The sequence below is a fragment of the Notothenia coriiceps genome, unplaced genomic scaffold (genome assembly GCF_000735185.1).
Source record: "Notothenia coriiceps isolate Sejong01 unplaced genomic scaffold, NC01 NC01_scaffold00013592, whole genome shotgun sequence".
Classification (NCBI taxonomy): domain Eukaryota; kingdom Metazoa; phylum Chordata; class Actinopteri; order Perciformes; family Nototheniidae; genus Notothenia; species Notothenia coriiceps.
The window spans coordinates 21,315-44,436 of record NW_011346293.1 but is presented as its reverse complement, the minus strand read 5'-3'; the positions used below and the strand labels follow the sequence as shown (position 1 = coordinate 44,436).

General features: G+C 39.8%; 1 protein-coding gene across 1 annotated transcript in view; it reads right to left on the bottom strand.

The window, feature by feature from the left end:
- The window catches only part of hcn1 (hyperpolarization activated cyclic nucleotide-gated potassium channel 1), a gene marked incomplete at its 5' end in the record, with an annotated part of 41,331 nt that overhangs the window by 11,893 nt on the left and 6,316 nt on the right, over positions 1-23,122 (bottom strand). The window contains 4 exons of the mRNA XM_010774211.1: positions 873-1,037; positions 6,924-7,164; positions 10,661-10,807; positions 18,272-18,490. Of these exons, the coding sequence (XP_010772513.1) occupies positions 873-1,037; positions 6,924-7,164; positions 10,661-10,807; positions 18,272-18,490 (772 nt within the window). The remainder of the gene's footprint in view (positions 1-872; positions 1,038-6,923; positions 7,165-10,660; positions 10,808-18,271; positions 18,491-23,122) is intronic.

Here is a 23,122-nt window from a genome sequence, read left to right as displayed (position 1 = left end):
TTAGAAGCAATGTATTTCTATTGGTAGTATGTTTCGTGCCTGCACCAAATAATAACAAATTAGAAGGAAAAAAAAATGACAAAAAATACAGATTTCAGTATTCTGAGGCTCTTTGCCCCATTTCTTTTCCTCGCGGACGGCAAATAAACTCCGACATTATACAATTTAAAATAAAAGGGATTGGGTTAGGTTTAGGATTAACACAGGATAGATGTTATGCTTAAGATATTGAGTAAGAAAATGTTTTTATGAACCACACAGCTTCCGGTCTTCCAAGACCCGACCGGACAATAAGACGTTGTGCAGGCACAAAACATACTACCAATAGAAACACATTGCTTTTAAAATCGTTCTGTGTAACACGAAATCAATAGATTAAATTAATTTCGTGACTATAACACAAAATGCGTTGAGACTGGTTTAGCTCATACCCAGGAGTGCAGATGAGTGGAAAGAGGGCCAGACACACATGCATGTGAGGTTAGCTTCCATCCACTCGCTGACATCCAGTGGGGGGGTCAACACCAAACCAACGAGGGGGCGAACTGACTCCCTCCCGGACAGCGACATGCACTGCCTTCCAGATAATCCAACCACAAAACGCTACTTTGGTTCTTTAGAAGGATTAATGCTGGTTCCAACAATTTTATCTTTAAGGTTATTTAATACAAAGAAAGAGACGGAAGTAAAAAGAAAATCAACAAAAAAAAACAAACAGTGCATACAGGTCATGCAGCACAAGATGGCAGACAATGCTTTTATGAAGAAAGAAGGTAAACAAATACTGATAAAGACAAGACAACAAGGCACGATGACAGGCAGGAGATTCGACCAATCAGACAGGACATAGGTTAGATGTAAGCAGTTCTTACCAATGCGGTCCAAACGGTCAATGGCGACAGTTTCGAAAGCGCGTCGCATCATGGGGTACTCTTCAAGCACCTCATTGAAATGATCAACAGAGAGGGAGAAGAGTCGGCAGTAGGTGTCTGCACGCACACTCGCTGTTCGTCTGCCCTTGGTGAGCAGACAGATCTCTGCAAGGCGGAAAACACAGGGAGACAAAGGAGGACAAAGAGTGAGAGCATAAAACATTTGACACATAAAGAAGCACCAACTGAAGTGGAGAGTGCAGAAGGACATTAAGGAAATCACCCCAGTAATTGCAATACAGATTACCTTACAGATGAACCTCTACTACAAAAGGTACGGAAGCAGAGGCTAATGCAAATGTAAATAAAACGAGAAGCCCATCAGCGTGGCTGTCACTTGCATTATACTGAGATAATTCATCATCCTGCAGAGAGCTAATGGTCCCATAATGTGATACAGTAGTCAGCTATACAAAAAAGAAATGTAATGGATAACTAAGCAGAGGTATGTTTATGCAGCATTCCTGTTTGCCTGATCAGCCACTGTGGTTTCTCAAAGATGTAAAGTGAACACATTCATCAAAACACTTGACCCTTGGCATCAGATAATAACGTGGCATTAATCTTGTTTCCTGTTGGTGTTAGCTACATTTCCTCTAAAATCAAATGTAAGATAAACACTTGAGATTACAAATGACGAATAGGAAAATATTAACAGGAAAATGTACTAATTGACTTGAAATGATACTCCTTCTGGGACCTCTATATCAGCATATGTATATGTTTAAAGTTGTCGCTAGTTTAGATGAAGCAAATTGTTAACTAATTACATTGATTAGCCGAGTGCTTCCCACCTTAGGGTCTGGACCCCTCCAAAGGGTTGTAATGGAATACATTTTAATTTGGCCTTTTAGTGAAACTAAGTGCTAACAAATCTTTACAAGATTAATAGGATGATTAGATGGCTCATGGTGACTTTAAAAGGTTATGCTGTTGATTAAGAAAGTGATTTTTAATGAATTTTAATGACCTAAACTACAAAAAAAATGTCTACGATACAATAAGATGATTTCATAAAACATGTGATATGAAACCTTATCTTAGTATTATCACGACTTGTAGCTGCTTGTATAAACATGCAGACCAATCTGAATATCCTCACTTGAGCATCTAGTTTAGTGCACAGTCAATAATGTGTTGCTGTAGATGATATAAAGTGTTAACACCTGCCATTCCCTGCGCCTGATCTCCCTTGTGTTTTCATGAATCAGTGATACGAGGCAGAGGGCTAAATATCTTTCTATCCGCCCACCATTCTTTCATCCTACACTTTTTCTTCTCTTTATAAGGTGGAAAAACACTACCCTTCTTCTAAATATCATCTTCCTTTGGCTTCTGTTCAACCACAAACACCACTCAACCTCCACCCACATTTGCACTTCTGTTGAACCTAAAGCACAATTTCCATCTTCATTAAATCCTTAAATGTTAACTTGTCATGATGACTTGGCCACACCATGAGCTGTCATGAAAATAGAGCACAGAGTGTGAGAGCAACAGCCTCAAGCTGTGGGTGTGAATAGGTGTTAGTGCTGTAATGATGAAAAAGCTCCCTTAAATTGTACCTCTGTTAAAGCAGAGAAAAAATGACAAACGGAAAGAAAAATGTGTCTTGTTATACGTCGTTTTACAAAAGAGGCAGACACAAAGACAGAAAGTGAAGGGTTGATCTGAAGCTGTATGGTGCTGTGAGTTACAATCAGAGGTAAATGTATTTTTTTCATATACTTAATGAGCTTCACAGGGGCTGTTAGACTGATTATTTAACCCATTTCCCTTGCTTACAGTCCTAATGCTAAGCTAAGCTGCCTTAAAGCTCTAGCAACAGACACGAGAAGCAATCTTTTCATCAGAATCTCAACATGAAAGGAAATAAGTGTGTTTCCAAATATATCAGTTCTTGGAATATTATATATCGGGAATTTCTAGTAATACATGCATGACGTTTTAGTTTACTACCAGTAGGAGTCACTAATAAAGCAACAAAGATGAAAACTGCTGTTAGATTGCCTTGAATGTAGTACACACATTACAAAGCTGTTAAACCGATACCCAACACACTCCATCCCCAACCCAAATTGGACCAGCAGTAAAATAATGGTGCAAGCAAAAAAAAACATGATCTCTTTTCTCACTTTCTTCTTTTGGGATAGCCTTTTTTTAAACTGAACTTATTCATTTTGTCCGTCTAGACTGAGCTCCAGTTGTCAATGATTGTTTGAGAACATGAAGGGAGACATCGAACTGACAGAGAAGCTGAAAATGTTTCAATATTTTTGTAAGCCACTTACAGTATGTTCACCGTTTTAACACTATACTATTAAGCTGTCTTTGGCTCTTTTTCTGCCGTAACAAAGTAAATTTCCCCTCTGTGGGACTAATACAGGTATTCTGATTCTGATTCTGATATACACATGTATCACAGCAAAATGTGCAGCTATACTTCTGCTTTCTCTAAAAATGTAAATATCCATATGTGTGGGCTATGTCTATTATTTAGGAATTAGGAGGGACCTAATTCAAGTCAAGAAGTCAATGTTACTAAACCATGTTAAATTACTTAGTTTACTCAACACTATTCCATATGAAAAAGAGTGGTAGACAGTTAGTACATTATCTCAACTAGTGTTCTCAGGTATCATTTGGAGGGACTTTTACTTCTATTTCCTGCTACTTAATACTTCTACTTTACTGCTACTGATATTCAAATATTGTACTTTTAAATGCCTTTCTGTTATCTGACAGCTTTATTTAATTTGAAGATTAATATTGAGATAATAATACAACAAATACTTTAGAACATATTATGAAAGGTAGATACACTTTATTGATTCCTAATCAATAAAAAATCCTTATCATCTAAAAAGCCTTTTTGTGTGCCCGTAATTGTGCATGTGTCCATTTGTGTGTGTGCGTGTGTATAAGACAAGGCCATGTTAACACTTCAAGAGATTCAATTGACACGTGTCTGTTGCCATAGCCACAAAGCATCACACTTGACCCCAGGAGCATTTATGGAAACTTGCTATCACTTCCTGTGTCACATACTCTCATGGCAACTGCTCCCTTACTCCTTACATGGTTGTGACTGAGGAGAGACTCAGAGTCCCGGGTGACTGAGGCATTCAAGCCCAATGGGGATATCCATGCTCTGTCTGTCATTATCTTAGCATTACACTCGATTAGTCCCTTAGCCTCACAGTGACTTCACTACAGAGCTATGGCACCAATATGTAATACCAGACTACTATGATACCTTAACAGCATGCAGGCGCGGCATTTACCGTTTCTGGAGGCGCAGTGTGACCTACTGTCCTCATAGATGTCCTGCTCATCACTATGCTAATAGTTTCATGTGGCTGGGCTCCGTTTTGTTGCTCTGCCTCCCTCTGTGTCTGTCTCAGTCCCCCGCACCGATTTCTCATTCTGGCCACGGTTTGGCCTGGTTGTAAGGGGAGTGTGAATCATCGGGAAAAAGGGGCAAGAGTGAGATGCCTGGTACAGCCAGCTGCTCCCAACTCATCTACTAATGCCGTGCAAACGGGTAAGAAGACCAGCTGGGCAGAAGGCAACAGCAGGTGGCCCGGCACAGGCACAGCGATATGAACAGTGCAACCTTTATTATTTGGGCGGATATAACACAAATCCTTTAATTAGAAGATGAAATGAGAACAACTAATGTATGTTTACTGTTTTATCTGTATGTTATTCCCTTGTTATTGAACATATTACAGATAATAATCTTATACTGTGAAGCTTACTGAGCTGGTATATATAAATCTCTGCACATAATTAATCAAATGAATGAATCAAATACAACAAACTGAACCAAATATTTTTGTGGTACAGAATAACCTTCAAACTGTTTTAGATAAAGCAAACAGTAAAGCTGCCTCAACACGTTTCCTGGATTTATCAATTTGGTCTGAAGAGGTTAATCTTCATTAGAGCAGTTGGTTGGGACTCCTGTTGGTGAACAGTCTGGCACAATAAGTCCTATAGGAGGCCTGGCAATTGTTCATTTCTAACTTTATACTGAGGATGAGATCTGAAATGATTACTCTCTGAATCAATAACTTGATTGACAGAAAATCTTTTGACAACTGTTGATACATTGTTCTTTGTTTCTAGTGTCAAAAGTGTGAGGATTTGCTGCTTTTTGGTTTATATGGTAAACTAAAATAAATGTGTGGGGGTTTGAGCTTTTTAATAGGGTTCTCAGTTAACTGAGAAAATAATCAGCGTATTAATGTACCGTAAAAATAATGTTTGGTTCGAGCTTTATTGCAGTCTTTAAACTGGATTATGTTTTGCCATGTTGGTGAAGCAGAAGATTGAAATATCATTATTTCTTAAGTTGCTATGGCAAACAGCAGTTGCTCCTTTGCACATTCAGTGCATACGGATGAACATTATCATTATTCTGAAATTGTAAAGGCCACCTAGTTAATGTAAATCCAAACATTCTCTTTTAGCTCGGTTTGTGGTCTCCTCCAGCTTCTAAAGGACATATCTGGCTCTTTTGATAGTAAATGTTACACAAGATTCAAAAGCTTTTAATTATAGCTGCTTAAGAGCCAGCATTTGATATACAATGTTAGAAGATTTCGCTTCCTAAAACATTTGATCTTTTTTTATGTGCTTGGTCCAAATACGTTTTCGTTGTCACAAACAGTATAGTTATTATACCATAGATCTTGAACAGTTACTGTTGATTACAAGCATCTAACTATCAACATATAGCTTTGCCAACCACTGTTCTGAATAGGCCATGATACTGCTGCTGTGGTTTCTTTTCTTTGTGTCTGAACTGTTTGATAAATGCGTTCACACTCACTGCCATTAGGATCTATTTGTCAGAGCCTTTTAGGCCGAAGGTTTTTTCCTGACATCTCAGCTTAGTTTCTTAAACAAGATCTACTTGTTCTGTGCCACCATGATTCTTTAGCAGGATATCTCTTGAGCTGCAGCCCCAGAGGATTAATTGTTTGAATAGCACTGCCACTGCCACATATCTTCCCCTATGACATGTCCACTCCATGTAGAATTCAAAAAGCACCCACTCCCCCGGCAACCTCATATTTAAAGCAAGTAGCTTTCTAGACTTAGTAGCATGACAGCAATCCTGTGGTTTGAACAAGCAGAAAAAAGGACGACTGATTTCTTTTTTTCTTGACTCACTGCCTTCCTTAGCTCGCCTGTGAGACATGAACTGAATGGAGCAAGACACACCAAAGCGAAGGTATTCTTAGACTCCTCAGCCTCTTTCCATAGTGGGAATGAACTCAAGAGATAAAATATGCAAGAACCTCTAAAATAGGAAACTTTGCTTTGCTTTCACATTGACAAAACCTGCAGGCAGACATTGTTGTGTCTGAGTAAACAACGTGCAATGCGATTACATTATTTAAAATAAAAAATGTTATGATATCTGTGATGTTTTTGAGAGCAAATGGGAGTGGCACCCAGAGAAAGGAGAACAGAACGAGAGAATAGCTGCTGAGTTTAACACAAAGGAAACGACTGGCTGCTCTTTTCAGTGCCAAGTGTATGCAGAAGGAACCTATGGAGGGGTAGAAGAGTTTATCCATGTGCATGTGTGTGCGTATGTTAGTGTGTGTGTTTGTGTGTGAGGATGGGGGAGGATCTTCTGTATGTCCTAAAGGGATGCCTGATCCACGCCTTGGCCTATTCCATCGACCAGATGAGTGGTTACGTAACGGCAGAAGCTGACTAACGTCCAACACTGGTTAATGAGAATCTACATCTACAATAAGTGAACTTCGAACAGCATCAAACGCAAGACCTCAGGCTAGACTCGTGCCTCAATATATAACCGTACACAGTGGGAATGCATGCGTGACTGTGTAAGTATGGCGCTCTTGCATGGCAGGACCCACATATATAATTCATATTTGCATTTTCATGTGGAAATCTTTGAAAAATAAATAATTCAAATTTAATTCCAAATTGTTAAGTTTTTGTTCTGACCTCCAAAGTAGGATCCATCCGTCAGCTTCATCTCCTTGCTGAACTTGGTGATGACACTCGCAACACCATGTTGAATGAAGTACATCTTCTTCCCCACTGTGCCTTCCCGGATGATGTAGTCGTTTGGTTGAAAGACTTCGAACTTTAACTTGCTCAGCATCCCCGTCACGAAGTTGGGGTCCGCGTTGGCAAACAAAGGCATGGTGGCCACGAGCTTACGGCAGTTAAAGTTGACAATTTCCTGGAGGAGAAAAAAACAAAGAATTATATTTCAATAGATTCCTCGTACAACTTGTTAGTCTTATACAAAAACCCAGCACAAATCCTTCATCTCTACCAGCATAATTTGGATGCATATTGCTGCTTTATCCCTAATACTCCTAAAGCACTCCCCATCACTCTTGAGAAGAAACTTTTTGGCACGCGTTTCATATCCTGATGAGTTTGCCCTCTGGTGTCGGCCGCAGGCCATCTCTCCGGTCTCATCCTGTCCCCTCGGACCCAGCAGGAGATTAGGAGCTTGTTGTCTGTTTACCCACACATCTCTGTTGCTGTGCAGATGGAAAGTCGGGGCACTTGGCATATGCGTTGGTGTGTTGGTTGACCCCCCATGAGGGATAACTCTCCTCCAGTGACAACAGGACACTGACAGAGGGATAACCAATCTCTGGGACGCTCGCAAAAGAGATGTTAGCTCAGCTTCAGATGCCGGTGTCGGCTAATGCCAGGGGGCTCTGACCTCAATCATGCACCAGAACTAATGAATTAGATTGTAAGCAATTTTAATGCCTAGCCAGGAGTCCTCTTGGGGAAACAATCTTTGGCTATGCCTATTTAAAGATGTGTCATATGGCAGAGAGTAAAATAAAGTGAGACACTGGAAAAGAAAAGCAGCGAAGGTGGGGAGAACAGCAAAACAGTTAGCCAGTTATATTATATTACAGTCTTTGATGAAAAACTGCACTTACTTTCAGATGGTTTAACACTACAGTATATACATTTTATTAAATTGGTTTTGTTACTCTGATAATGTTCTAGCAAAAAATTAAAACGTTTTGTGGTAATACAGTAGTGAGCAGGACCTTTTTCCTGCATAAATGGACATTAATATCTGAGAAATAGCGATTGAATTGCAAATCATTTAATGCAAAGACATCTTTATTTCCTTTTCTTTGAGTTTTTGTCCGCTGGTGCGTCACTGTTGACCAGATTATTCAATACTAGAGCCTATCAATTAAACGCTTTTTGGCAGCAAACAATCACTTATTGGACGCAGGAGCGACCTTGAATGCAACACCAAGGAGACTTTTGTAAGTGGTTTCAGCCCACAGCTGCAGCAAAGCAACCAACTGCTCAATGTGATGGATAACCTGGGGCAATCAAGTGTGAATTGATTTTCATTACCAAACGAATACAACAAGTAAAGTGTTCTTGGAAGGAATTTATAGGTACGGTAATGGACCTAAATATATAATAAAAGAACCCCACTCATGTTAAGACTCACGTCTCAGCAGACACATTCTAAATTATTCCTACCTTTGTCCATAGCTTTAGAACAGCATGATTCACTAATGACTCATTACCTGTGACCTACACACCAAACCCAGAGCTGTTTTATCCACTGAAGCAGAGTTGTCACGGGAATATCAGGTAGTCATAATTGCTCGAGCAGTCTCAATCCTGCGCACCTGGTTTCCTCATGCAGGACGTGTGATAAATGACATGCCAGAATCAGTTAAAGTACACTCAGGCTGATTTCATGGGCCCTCCTTTTTGGTCCAAAGCGAGTCTGAGTGCTGGTAAGTGGAGCTGATTCTGATCCCAAATTGACCCATAAGTCAGCTCCCCCAAAATTGTGCCGGCAATCAGCCCGACTCAGCAAGCCCAGCCCCAGTGGGTCTACCTGGAAAGGGCCTGGCACTGAGCTGCATTGATTGATTTCTAGCTGCTAAATGGTTGGGGACTGGGATCCAGAAAAGGGATGCAGAGACTGAAAAACAAACCTAACTGCTCCTTTCCTTTTAGCCACTTTACTACAGAGGCTAAGTGGGTAGAGCCCTGCAAAACAGAGAGGTGCAGCACTGACAAATTAAGATACATCTAACAGAGTAAGCTATAATTTGTTACTGTTTGTAAAGTGTAAAACGGCTTTTAGAGTAATATGATTTAAATAGGACTTGGCAAAAACAAGCTCATTATGAAAGGTGGCATTGGCACTCTCTTGAAGGTTGGCATTACTCAACTTCCTTTCAAAAGGATGAGAAGAGAGCAAGAGGTGAAGAGAGGTGTGTAGGTAGAAAATAAAGTGATCAAGGTGAAGCCTGGCTGTAACACAGGGTGTTAGTAATTGAGTGTTTTCCTTTCTTTGTTTCACTCACTGTTCTGACATGCTCTAAGCCACACTTGTTGTAAGCCGCTTTTGATTACCTCCGCCAAGAGTTCGACTGTTTGTCAGCAGGACTATAGAAAAACTACTGGTCCAATTTTCAAGAACCTCAGTGGATTTGATTGGGCCAAGAAGAAACTATTTCATTTTAGAGAGGATCCGAATCATGTCTTTCTGTGCTTATTTTTGCTCACAGATGTTTTATTTTTAATGACATCAACCTGCAGATGGAAATTAGCCTCAATGGCTAAATCTGGCATGTTTACATGATGGACTCAAGTGCTCATGTTAATTAATGTGCATTGTCCTTTTTTAAATAAATAAATACAAACACAAATCACGTGGGTGATACATACACACATTATTTTTCATTAGTCCTAACTGCCTTGGTAACTGAGTCCACTCTTCAAGTGCCTCTATCATTTTGTTTTGAATTGGGTTTCTTGAAAAAATATAAAACTTTGGACGATATAAAAAATTCTCACTCTATAAAGTTGTATGTGTATTCTCTGTATCCTTACAGTCACCTGCATCATAATGTGAACTAGTTTATTTGCTCTGTTTTTTAATCAGTTAGATTTTCCTTGTCTGTGTCATAAGCATAACTTTTAATTGTGTGGTACTGTCTCTAGGCAGGTTTCGTCTGCTATGCACTGTGGACGGTCTAGAGAGTCATACCTTTAAATCCCTGCACCTCCCTGTGAGTATCTGGGGTCGTGCAGCAGCTCCCCACACTACTACGCTCTGACTTAATGGGGCTGCATGAAAGATGGTCACGACTCCTACGCTTGCTTTGGTTTTTAGTCTTCTCCTCTCCCATATGCCTCTGTGTAATTACCCGTGTAATCTGCTGATACGAGGAGGTCAGACAGAAACTTAAAACTTAACACAGACTCTGTAATAAAGAGCACCATTCTTTCTAATTACTGCTTTTGTGTGAATAATATCCTCAGTTAATTCTCAAGCTGTGTATCTAGGTAATGTTTCTATGCAGATTTTTTTCATCATGTTGACAAATGCTCAGTGTGGGTTCACCCAGGATGCTTAGGAAAATCTATTTTGCTTTTTTCTTTCTCCTTTGACCTTGTAAAATGAGATGACAGGTGTTGGTATTTCAGTTTCATCTCCAAATGAAAATGTACTCTTCATCTTCAGGGAATAAACTCATTCATGTTGCTAAACAGAAACCACTGTGACAGCTCAACTGTCAAGATTGTGTTTTATTATTTGAGTTTGGAAGTGTGTGTTCCAAATATAAAACCATCAAACGGACACTCTTATAAGCATGTTGCTAAGGAAGAAAACTAATAAATCCATTCAGTTTAGGGTCTTAAGAGAGAAGATGTCTCACCTCCTTCAGAGGGTCGTTGAGTTCACTCAGGATGTTGTCCTCATCAAAGATTTTGCCTTGGTAGCGATGCTCATAGTAGTCGTGGATTTTCTGCCGCATGTCTGCTGGAAGCTTGTGGAAGGACATGTATTGCTCCACTTGTTTGTACTGGGGAGACAAAGAAAAGCAGATGGAAATCAGTTGCTGCATAAATATGTACACCAACTATCCTAGTGCTAATAAGCAATACAAACAAGCAGAGAACACCTTGAATAAACAACAAAGTCTACAAGAGTGTGGTTGTCACAGAGTGTGTATTTGTGTCTCGGTATTGAGGACAAGCCGTGCTCTCACAGTGCCATGTCCTGGTTCTGTGTGGGGGGAGGCAGAGACAGAACGAGGGAGGCAGGTGATGAAGGTAAGAACAAGTACAGACCCCGGGCTTTGTCAGGGCACTTCCTATTATCTCCCCCATGCAGGAAGCCGGGTCCTAATAGGCAGCCGAGCTATGATCTGATGTGAACTAGCAAGGCATACCTGATATCCTGGAGAGATTTCGAGCTGCATAGACAGCAAACCAGCAGCACAGAATGTAGGACTGATCATTTTTGCATGATTTTTCTTGAATATTTTTGTTGTAAGATGTTTCATTCTGAGCATTTGAGCAGCACAGATTACAGTAATGATGTGTTGCATCTGCCAAGGTGACGCCAAAGAGATTCTCTCTCTTTATTGTCTGTAAATCATTTTTCTTTTTAAGTTAAAATGTATTGAAAGCACCTTTTAACTTGCCTTCCCTACAAGAAGTTAAATGGCTTTTCATGACAGTTTATTGATTATAAATGTTTTAGCTAACTTCATGTATTCACAATTATTTAAAACAAATCAATATCAAAATTACATTTCAAAATGATAATAAAATAATATGAAATAATTGGAGCAATTTCTGGCTTGAAATAATTAATACACCATTTTAGTTATGATTCTTAAATATTCAATATTCGTATGTTTTTTGTAGTTTCCTGTACTAATTCATACTGCAAGGTAAGATATCAAAATGAATCAAAGCAGTATTTTCTACATTATAAGAATGTAACTATTTATGCAAAATTAGCAGTTGTTATGATTTTCCTATTAAAGAGTATATTTAATTTAATTTAAATCCCTGTTTAAATAATGTTGTGGTTAGTTAGTTGCTAGTTGTGCTTTAGAAACTAATTGCACTGCAACGAGTTTCAGTTCTCCGGATTTAGAGGTTGAATCTCAAAAGATTGGATTCAAATAAGAAATAAATAAAAATGTATAATGATATCAAAACCGTTGCTGTTATTGTTGTTACTCACAGTACACTACACAGGCCAGAAGAAGAAAGGCAGAGGGATGGAGGACACAGATGAAAGAAAGGATGAGATACTTTGTGTCCTCTCTATCAGAGAGCCAGATGGCCTGTGACTCTACTTTTTTTTTCTTGCTGCACATGCATGGCTGGACGCATGACTTTTCCATTTCTGCAATTCTGCCAGTAACAAAGATGTAAGAACTTCCTGTTTCTGGTAATTCGTTTGGGAAATAAAAATCTGTACACATTAACCTGAAGGTGAGTATTGACCCAAATGAGAGAAAATAAAGATAACATACTCATACAGCTCATCTATTTTCATCAGTCTCTGTTTTTTTCACACAGGTTTTCCACAGACAGAGCCAGGGCCGTGAAAACAATCCTCCCAGCAGGTCCAAGGCCCTGACACACTGAAAATAAACACCGTCTCTCACACTGCCTCTTGTAATCACAGTTGAGCAGTGGGTGAGAGCCAGCAGTAGCTGAGAGGATGGTAGTCTAGTCCAGTGTCAGACTCTATGGCCACGGTGGTGCAGAAATGCTGCACAATATATGATTTTTCAGTGATGGAGACAACGCTTCTTATCTCTTTAAAGGGGCCCTATTATGCTTTTTTGGGTTATCTCTTGCCTGTGGTGTGTTGTATAGTATTTTGGGCATGTAAATGGTCTGCAAAGGCTTAAATCCCAAAGTTCCCTCCAGAGCAGGGGTGTCAAATTCAAGGCCTGCGGGTAAACATAGCCCGCCACCTCACTGTATGTGGCCCGCAAGAGCTCTGAAAGAATATAATATGTTTATTATACAGTTACATGCCGCTGTACAAAAGCCCGTTGCCCATAAACTACATGTCCCACAATGCATCTAATTTTGTGACATGCACACTGAACTGACTTGCAATTATTGTCAATTATTTGCCCTAGACTTCTGCTTTCAGACGTAGTTAATTATGAAGTTATTACCCTATCCGATAATAATCCAATGCAGAGGCAATAATCTAATATAATACATTATTTTATATATGTATATTTATATAGTCTTAAAGTTACAACAGGCCCTTTAAGTGCAACCGTAATGCTAATGTGGCCCACGATGAAATTGAGTTTGTCAGCCCTGCTCCAGAGGAACTGGAGAAGGTGGTTTGATATATTCCCAAATTTGTAATTGTATTGGTTAATTATCCAGTCATACGTTTTAATGGAGTAATTTAGATAAATGCTGACTACTGTACATTCCTCCTCTCTATGTCTCTCACTGTGCCTCATATTCTCTCTCTCTCTAGAGATAGTCAGTACTACACTCACAATGGGGTGAACCATTTAGTACCAAATTAACCCACTTCTGTTCTTGCCAGTGGCACTGTCAGCCTTCCTGTTGATATAATACAGTCAGAGGGGCACTTTTTTTATCTGCAAGAAATAATATCCATGGAAATATTAAATATCACTTGTCATCTGTTCTGCAGAGAATGCATCTTGATAAATGTGTTTTTAAAGAGACCTAGTGAGAATTTTATTTTTTAACCTATTTATGTCATCTAGGGAACAACCAAATGTGTTTGTATCTCTGGCTTAGAAAATAGCCATTTCCTGTTTGCAGAAATGTTATGACACTTAATTTAACAGTAGTCCAATTTCAAAAACCATTACGGGAAAAAATAAGGATGAAGAAATAAACGGAAATCTTGACGAGTGGTAATGAGAAATTGATGGTCCTCATGTCTGGGCGGTAAATATGTATCTTTTCATCTAACATGACAGTGAATAAGCAAATCTCCCAAAAATGTGGAACTAATCCCAGACAGCATTTTTGCTTCTCTACAATGCAAATGCTTATAGTATAGTATTTACTGTTTCATAAGTGCCTTTTTGAAATATTAATGACATAAACGGCTGCACATTTAACTTGTTGAATGTCAGGCTATTATTTTAAAAACCTTAGTGCTGACAGGCAATATAGTTTATATTACACTCATTGTGAAATAAGGCAGTGATTATATATGTCTTCACACAAAGCCCTACAGCTGATGTCTGCAGGCTTACAGTGACTCAGCTCTGAAGACTCACAGCAGGCATGTCTTGCTTTACATTACATTTCCTTCCACCCCCCCCACCATTCCTCTGATTCCCCCTGTATCTTTCTCAGTTTATCTCATTTTGTTTCCTTACATCTTTTCAATGAAAGCCTTCCTTTCTTTCATCATGAAGTAATTTTTATTGTAGTTCATCGTGTCGACAATAATCAAGCTTTGTGCAAGTTCAATCAGGAAGAGTACCTACATTACTCATTCTTTCTCCCAGCTGCCTCTAATAGGCCTGTGTTGGCGTTAACCTTTTGCCACGAATAGCCAATCATTGTGCTGCAGTTAAACCTTAAATATGTCCTTCTCTTCCCTGTGATCAGCTGTCATTTCAGGCGACCCTCATCCATCCCCTCCACCTCCAGTGCCCAGGTAAAGCTCGTCACAAGTCCACTCCTCACCAAATCTGCATCTATACTCTTTATCCTATCAACATCACCACCCATGTCTGGACCCCAGGGGGGATATTCTACCTACGGCTGCACCTCCCTGTAAAGATACATCATATTACGACTTCCTAATTTGATCTTTTTGCTCGGGTCAATACATATTCTTAAATCAGAAAAAACTCTCTCCTGATTGGAATAATAACTTACATGAGTCTTTCCCTTCCCTTGTCATCTTCTCATCAACCTCATATGTCCTTAGCTGATGTCTAAACTCACACCAACACCCCTCTCTGCGTGTTACCGCCCCCCCCGGCTGTGGCAGCGATAGATGTAATGTCTACAGGCCGAGTCCCCTGAACCCATCCCTGCTGCTCCTCAGCCTGCTCCACTGATATGCACAGCCATGCAGCAAATCAGCCCGAGCAGACTCTGGCTACACACTGGGGCTCTGATACTGCAAACATGGCATTCGCAGCTTCCATGTTGTCAGTTTGATACCCTGGGAGAAGTCGAAAGGCCAAAGTGGGATGTAGATTAAGCCGATTTGCTGTGAAGCAGATGTACATCACATACTGAGAAAGACACATGTCACTAACTCAAACAGTGACTTCCAATCACTGACTTGTTTGCCGCCGGCGACCCTCAGCCATACATTTTTGTATAAATGTGCTCTGACATCGGTTAATCTTGCAACGATCAAACATATAACCACGTTTTCAATTATGAAAAATTCCCGCTTATAAGGAAATTGGCTCCATGTTGGGAATTAGATTTGGTGTTAGATAGCGGTGTTTTACGGAAAAGGGCTTTTTATTTTCTGATCTGATATCAGTTCTGCTGTCAATCCATACCTGAATAAAAAAAGACATGCAGATTATTAGTGTAAGGATGGCCTTTTTCCTTATTGCTATCTTTTAAAGGATGATGACACTGAATAATTGGGACTCATGATCCCATTTGATTTAACTTCTTTAGCGTGATGTTGACTAGACTCTCGTTATGTGGAATTTCCACCTTTTCCTTTCTTTTGTTTTTGGTTGTCTGTGGCTTTGTATTATAATGACACTGCAGCAATTAGTATTGTGTTTTACATAAAGGAATAAAAGCTTGTGCACCTAATGATGAATTTTAAGTGCCATGTATAACAACACTGCAACACTGCACCAAAAACGTCAGAGCAATCACAGAGCCGTTGTTTCTCTGGATTTTCATTGACCATGGAAGCAGATGGCAAGGTCAGGCCATCCTTTTAGAATGAATAGATAGCGGCTAAATGCTTTTATGTGCGCGGTAATGAAAAGGTATTTTAGCATGTCCTGTTGTAGTCACAGCCAAGGTGACTCTGCTGATGCACTGATAAGAATCATGGCTACAACATCCTGCAGAATAATTGATGAGTACTTTCCTGCCTTTAGGTGTGTCTGTGAACATACTTTAATAAAAGCAATTGGCCTTCAACTAACAATTATTCTTTACGTATCATTTAAATTGCTTAAAAGCTGAGAAATATGGTTTATTCATAGATAAGGTGGTTAACAGAAACATTTTAAAATCATTTTTGCAAGAATTTGTTTTTAACATTCACTGAAATGCTGCTGCTTTCCTTTGTCATTTATGGTAACACTCCTAGGAGTAATGATAACCATTTTACAGCCAACACTTTAAACTGAGAAAATAGTCAGCAAATAATTGGATAATGAAAATAATAGTTAGTACGCACGAATTTGCATTTCCTTGATATGTCATCGGCCTATTAAGTGTCAGACAATTGTTAAAAATCACTATTTTGTTTTCTTTACAAATAGTCCAAAACCACAAAATATTAGCTTTACTTTAACACAACAAAGAAAATATCAGCAAATCTGAAAAATTCTGAGAGTGAGTTTTGTATTGTTGCTTTAAAAGACACTTACGGTTAATTTGTTATTAATTGGAAAACAGTAGAAGGTTTTCTTCCGTAAAAATGTAATTGTCCTTTAAGCTCTAATGCACATTGTATAAATAATAATTATATGACTCTTTTTGCAACTCCAGAGCATTCCCAATTTCTGTTTATTCCATTTTCACTTACAGTAAATGACATGAAATATTGTTTCTGTTGACATATTATTCATATGTAATAGAAATATCAGCATACATCGCATATTAATCTGTCCGTCTGTTTACATAATCTAGTTCAACAAAGAAATTCAAGGTCAGATATGATTGAAATGAAGAGTTATGTCCTTAAGTGGATCAAGAAAATAGAAGACTTTAATCCCCTGAACTACAATGCTGTACGTACATTGAGTTCTGCAAAGTAAGCGAAGGAAAACTTTTGTGAGTTAAAGTGATGTTCTTGCGTGCGAGCGAACACAGAGCGCATCAGTCATGACCGTGTGTTCTGGGAATTGCCCAGGCCCCTCAGCGGGATCACAGATGGTGGCTCGGATGAAATGCTGGATAATCACCTTCTACACGAAAAAAAAAAATAGCAAAAAAACGAATGTAGTTGGGACTGCAATGAAACGAAAGAATAAAATGTGTTCGCTGGCAGCGGAGGGACGATGAGGTGGCAAGTCAGGCCACGGACCTCCTCACCCCGTTGGCCTTATGGGATCGTTTTGGGGAAGAAAATCCTTTTTCCTTTTCATGGCTCCAACCATTGTGACCTGTGAGAGCCCATTGGTCCATGAGGGCACTGAGAGAAGACATAATTTTGCTAAATTGAGAAGGAAATTCAGCCCAAAAGATCAAAACTCCCAGATACTTTAAGAACATCACGCTTGTTATTAGTGTTGCTTACCTTGAAGCAAGAAAACATTAAAGATATGTTCTTCTACATAACATACACTAGCTCTAGCTCCACACCGGCTACTGGGGGCTTGCTAACTGTAGCTAACGATTGACTTTATAAGGCGCGGAGCCACACTTCTATCGCTTCAATTCCTGCCTCCAACCAAGCAACTATACTACATTTAACACATGTACCGTTATTAGAAAAAGACGAAAAAAACGAACATGAGACAGGTAGAACAGGGGAGCACCAGAGGGTGGGAGGAAAACCTTTGCTAGCTACCAAGCTACGTTAGCTACCATTAGCAAAACCAAAAGGAGTGTTAGCAACTGTGGATTTATCCAGAGCCTCTAAGAGAAGGAGATTTATGAGTGCTTGAACTTTAGAAATGTGTGATTGGATATACAAGGTGAAGTTCCTGCAATGACCAAGGGTTTTAATAAGATCAACTTGAGTTAGGCTAATTGTTACGTGCCGCAGTTGGTGCTTGTGTGTGTGTGCTTTTGTGTGTGTTTCTCTCTCTCCCTGATTGTCTCCAGGTGCAGCCTCTCCCCCAGGTGCTCCCAATCCTCAATCAGAGCCTCCATAAAGGACCTGAGGAAGGCTGCAGTGGCCTCTCTCTCCTTCTCCTCTGGCTGCATGTGTGCAGCATGTCTCTGTCTCTGTGTGAGGCCTGTGTTTTTGTGACTTGTTAGGAGATGTGCTCCAGTTTACCTTTTTGTGTATTGTTTAATTTATTCACTTTCTTTTGGAAGGAAGTTGTTCTTAGTTACTTTAAGTTTGTTTTGCAAATTGGCTCGTGAGCCTCTTTTCTTTTTTATTAATTAAAGCATCACTTTGTGGCTTCAGCAGTCAGTTTCCTCTCCTTTTTCTCTCGCCCGGTTGTTTTGTTTTGTTACTTCCCTTTGTACCCCTAGTTTAGGAGGGAACGTAACACTAATATAAGTGACATGCTTACTGTACCGCCTCAGAGTACATCCAATATCATATAAACCCAATCTTGTTCACATATCAGGTGTCTCATGGTATAACATGACTGTTTGGTGCTTACCTTCTCCTGGTATTGCCTGCGCGATGAGTCCAGTGATTGAATCAGAGCTGTGGCGTGGCCCACAAACATGGCGTAGCACGTGGCCCCTACGATCATACTCAGCATGGTGATCCACAGGTCGGACATGCTGACCGGGGCCCGGGCGCCATACCCGATGCACAGCATGTGGCTCATGGCTTTGAAGAGGGCATAAGAGTACTGCTTACCCCAGGAAACGTTCTGCAAGGTCGAAGAAAGAGACAGAGGCAAAAAGGCGGGAGAAAGGGAGAGACAGAGAGGGGGGTGGGGGAGTTACTGCAAGGCAAGGCAGGGGAGGAAGGCTCTCCAGCAGGAAGCATGGATAGACTTTCCTTTGATGTATCACTGAAACTCTATCAAACACTGTGCCATACACACTCTTCATGCCTCACAGCGAATGCCCTCGCTGGGTGGCTGAACTTTCTACCTGTCTTTTGTCTTCCTCTCTTCTTTCATTCAATCTTTCAACACCCTCTTTGCCTGGACCTGGCTTTATTTATTTCCCATATTTGCCAAAGGGAGCGAAACAGCTCATGCTTGCAAGTACTCCAAAATAACTTGCATTATTTACACGTCGGAGAAATGGTTTCCCTTAAAGCTCTGGGCAACCACCACAGCGATATCGTTGTTCCCCCTCTTTCGCTCTCAGGTTTGATAGTTATAAGTGTTGTAAGGAAGATTCAGTTAATTGGAGGCAGGGGAACAGAAATGATAAGGTACAGTACCACACACACATGAAGCAGACAGTCATGTAACATATCAACTGTCTTCCTAGAGGAAAATGCACAGTAGTGGGTCGCTACTGCTCTTTGCTACAAACGAAGGGAATTGCTGGGTGAGGGTGATTCCTCTTAACGTTCACCGCATGTGTTCCCCGCTCAAAGTGAGAACGTCTTCTTGTGCGGCTTTGACGAGTCATCTTCATCTCCAGTCGGTTCATGAGGCCTCTATTATCCAATAATGTGTCCAGCTGTGTTTATCAGAAGCCAATTCATCGTGGACTTGTTACTCAGAGTAAGATGTGTGAAAAGAACCTGATCGGTCGCTGCCGACTGGGAGAGACGCAGCCAGATAAAAGTGCTATTCTGCCGCTCGAGATCAGCTTCTATGACTCCACTTATCGCTCATCAGTTTTTGACGAAATGCTAGACGGAGAGTAAAGTATTTATTATGAGGGATGGACATGTACTAAGTGAGCGTACCTGGTCTTTGTGTAAGTCTGTGAGAATAAAAAAAAAACGACTTTTGCTTCTTTACTATGCAATGAAAATATAATGAACCCTGATTTCAAACTGAGGAGCTTTGTATGTATTTCGAATAGTACATAAAAAATTAATTGCTTTTTGTTTTCCAGACTTTTTCTTAGTCTTAGTCTCAGGAAAAGTATTGTCTCGGAGTCAGAGCAGGATTTAGACTCCTCATTAATACAGTACACGTCAAACGTATGCCTTTTTTCTTTTCACGGAGACATCGTTAGCAACCAAAACAGGCCTATCGAGGTTACATTTGTAATCCCTGTGACTTCCTATCTGGAGACAAATGTGACACCTCTCTCCAGACAAGATGCTGACTCCTCCAATAACCTCACCTCCTGTGAACAAAATAATGCTGAGGAGGCGCTCCGTACAGAAGCCATATCTCACCCAAAACAGTGAAAGAAATATGAAACCTCGAGAAAAAAGGAACTAATCCCCGTCTTATTCCGCTGGCTGACATAGTTCCACATGCCACACTGTCATATAGCAAACGCTGGTGCCTCCTTTTGTCACGGCATTTCTGCTCGACTCCACGCTGTTCATCAACTGGGATGAATGAGAACATTTACAGCTAATCATCTGGCCTGGATGACTCACCAATTCTCATCTCTATGCTGATTAGTTTATTCTTCCAAAGACTGATTACAAAATATGTGATGATTACACTTGCCAGCTTTAATAACAAACAGTCCGGTTGGCAATTTCAATAACACTGTAGGGTTCAAACTACTATCTATATAAAAATATCCACCGTTTTTTTTTCACAATATAAACCGAAAGGAGGAGTATCGTAGCGAGTGTTGTGTTTTACTGGCACACAACACACTGAACAATCTATTTACACACAAAGGACAAACCCACCCAACCTTGTAACGGGCACAAATGCCATGTGTGCGGTCATGAGCCTTAGGTTTCTTTCATGTGCACATTTAGCATGTGGTTGAGATGGTGGGCAACACGGCAGGATGTCTGTGTTGACATATGGAAAAGCAGAGAATTGTAGTTTTCCCCAGATGAAAAGGGATAAGCCCGGGTGACTCACTTCACGTTTTACCTATTTGTCCTTCTATGTGTTGGGCGATTGTCTACCCGGCATGAGCATGTCATATAATCCCATCGTAGTATAGTTTATATAGGGCTTGGGAATTGAGGTCACATCTTGTTGCTCTGTGTGTCACATTTCTGGTGTTTGCTTATATAGAGCATAAGATGAAGGCGCTATTGTGAGACACATTACAGCACATCTTTTTTTAATGGAAATCTAAAAAGGAGCAGGTGAAAATCTCCCAGTGAAATGTCAACCATGTTTTCTATCTGCCACAGTTACTTGCCTGCTTGTTTAAAGAATGGATATATATGTGAATTGATAAGGAGTCACTACCTATTATGAAATAGTTGTGGGCAATTGATAACAGGGAGGTGTTGGTGTCAGTAGTTCATAGTGTTGTGAAAGATGAAGTGTCTGGATGAAATTTGATTAGACAAGATCTGCTAAGTGATGTCTGAAAATAAACACGTTTTGATATCTTAACAGACCAAACCCTATGATACTGTCAACAGTTCTGAAATGAACTGCTTGAGGTCAAATGTATCAATACATTTAGTGGTGTGATACATTAAAAGCAATTGTAAAAGTGACATCTACAAAGTGTAGCTCTTGCTATTTGAAAATTGCAATCTTTTCAAATTCAACACAAAAATAACATTTAATACCACAATTATATTAGCTTATATTTCAACCGGGTGAGACATCATTGATGCTGTGTCAATTTAGAAATAAAAGGATACAAATTGTTGGTTGATATTGTAGTTTCCTAAAAAACATGGTTATTAGTTTTTACGAGGTTATTGATTCAGAAGGTATTCATTCAATACGGAGCATGAGGAATATGTTTAAATTGTTAAAACAGGAGAAATTGTAAAGGGTTTGTATAAGACTAGAAATTGTATCAAATGGTTGCTGAATCAAAGCCAATTGAACTCAAAATAAATCCTGTCTGTGATTCAATATATCGAGGAAGCAGGTGTTACATGTCCTAACATTTCCCAAGCAGGTTTTGTTATCAGACAGAGAGAGAGAACCAAAGAGAGATCTTTAGTGACGAAGAATGATGCAGCAATGACGTCCGCATTATTACTAGTTTGAATCCTTGAGTTTTTATTTTTCCTTCAATTACAGAAAGCGACTAAGAGCAGGTCTGGTGCACTGCATCATGATTTTAGCAGCCGAGTACATGCTGTACAGTACTTTATTTCTTTCATTGGTTTACGGAGTTCTTCAACAGACTGACATAAACATGTCATTTCTCACAGTATGTTTAACGTGTGAAGAACTCTCCCAGATACACACATTGTCTAACTGTTATTTCTTGCTGGCCTCTGTTCTTTGAGAAGAGTGAGTCTTTGCAGTATTAACACCAGCAAATGCAGCTTCTACTTTTTTCCTATTCTCTACAATCCCCAGGAGTTTAATAAATGTGGCTAACAGAAGATGTATTCAGTTTTTCCGCGTTTCTAAATATAATTAGAATCTGGATGTAGCGAAAAAAGGGACATCGGATACTGCATATTCATCTCATGTTTAGAAGTACACCCTTAGAGTGAGTTCAGACTTTATTATCACATGCATTTAAACTGACCATAAGTATTATAAACATCTCTATAATTAGACCGTGTTTGACTGCTTGTTGGGTTTTACAACTTGGGAGCATTTCGTCACAACATGGTGGCTCCAACAGTCCCGTCAAAAAGGATGTGACCAGTTATGTGACGGGGAAGGCAATCAATGCTTCATCATCGTCCCAGTGTTGCGTCACCCACAGCAGTGATTGTTATTGATACAACGAGTAACTATGAGCACAACAGGAAGTAAAGCTGCTAAGGACAGGATTCGACATCTCATCAGCACCAGTGCTCACAGGGAAAATTACAACGATTAGAGATTAAGGACAGATGCACATTTGTTTATTAGCTGTCCTAGTTCCTCTGCAGCTTAACTTTTCATTAAAAGCTAAATAAATTACATTTCCTTTAATGTGTGCAACTTCTGTTAACTTGTAGAATTTCCTTCTTAAATATGTTTTGGTATTAAATTGCGTTTTCCTGTGTGATTTCAGGTAAATGCCCCCCTCGTGTGTATTTTTAAATCCTTGCTTAGAAAGAACAAGCGTGCGCAAACATCCGCATTAACTGGTCCTAATTACTCAATCACATAACTCGGCAAGCTGTCCCGTGTTTTGGTAAAAAAAAAAAAAAGATGTGACGCACAATATTCATTTTTCAATTACGTAATCACACTACAAGCTGTTCTCCCTGGGAGGACACAGAAGGCGCAACAATCTTTGAACACATTAGAGAGGAAGTGCAGGGGTCTGCTGGCCTGAGCGAGCACCAAACTGTACGTTGGCAGGAAAACAATCACAGTGGTGCGGCTCAGTGTGAAGGTTGTTCTTCTCTTCGTCTCGTGTTCAAGACCCTCAGTAGCAATAACCTAAGCAAGTTCTTGTTTTGTTCTACCAAAATCCTAAACTATTCTGCTAACTTTCCACAAAACAAAAACAGCAACACATCTGAGAGG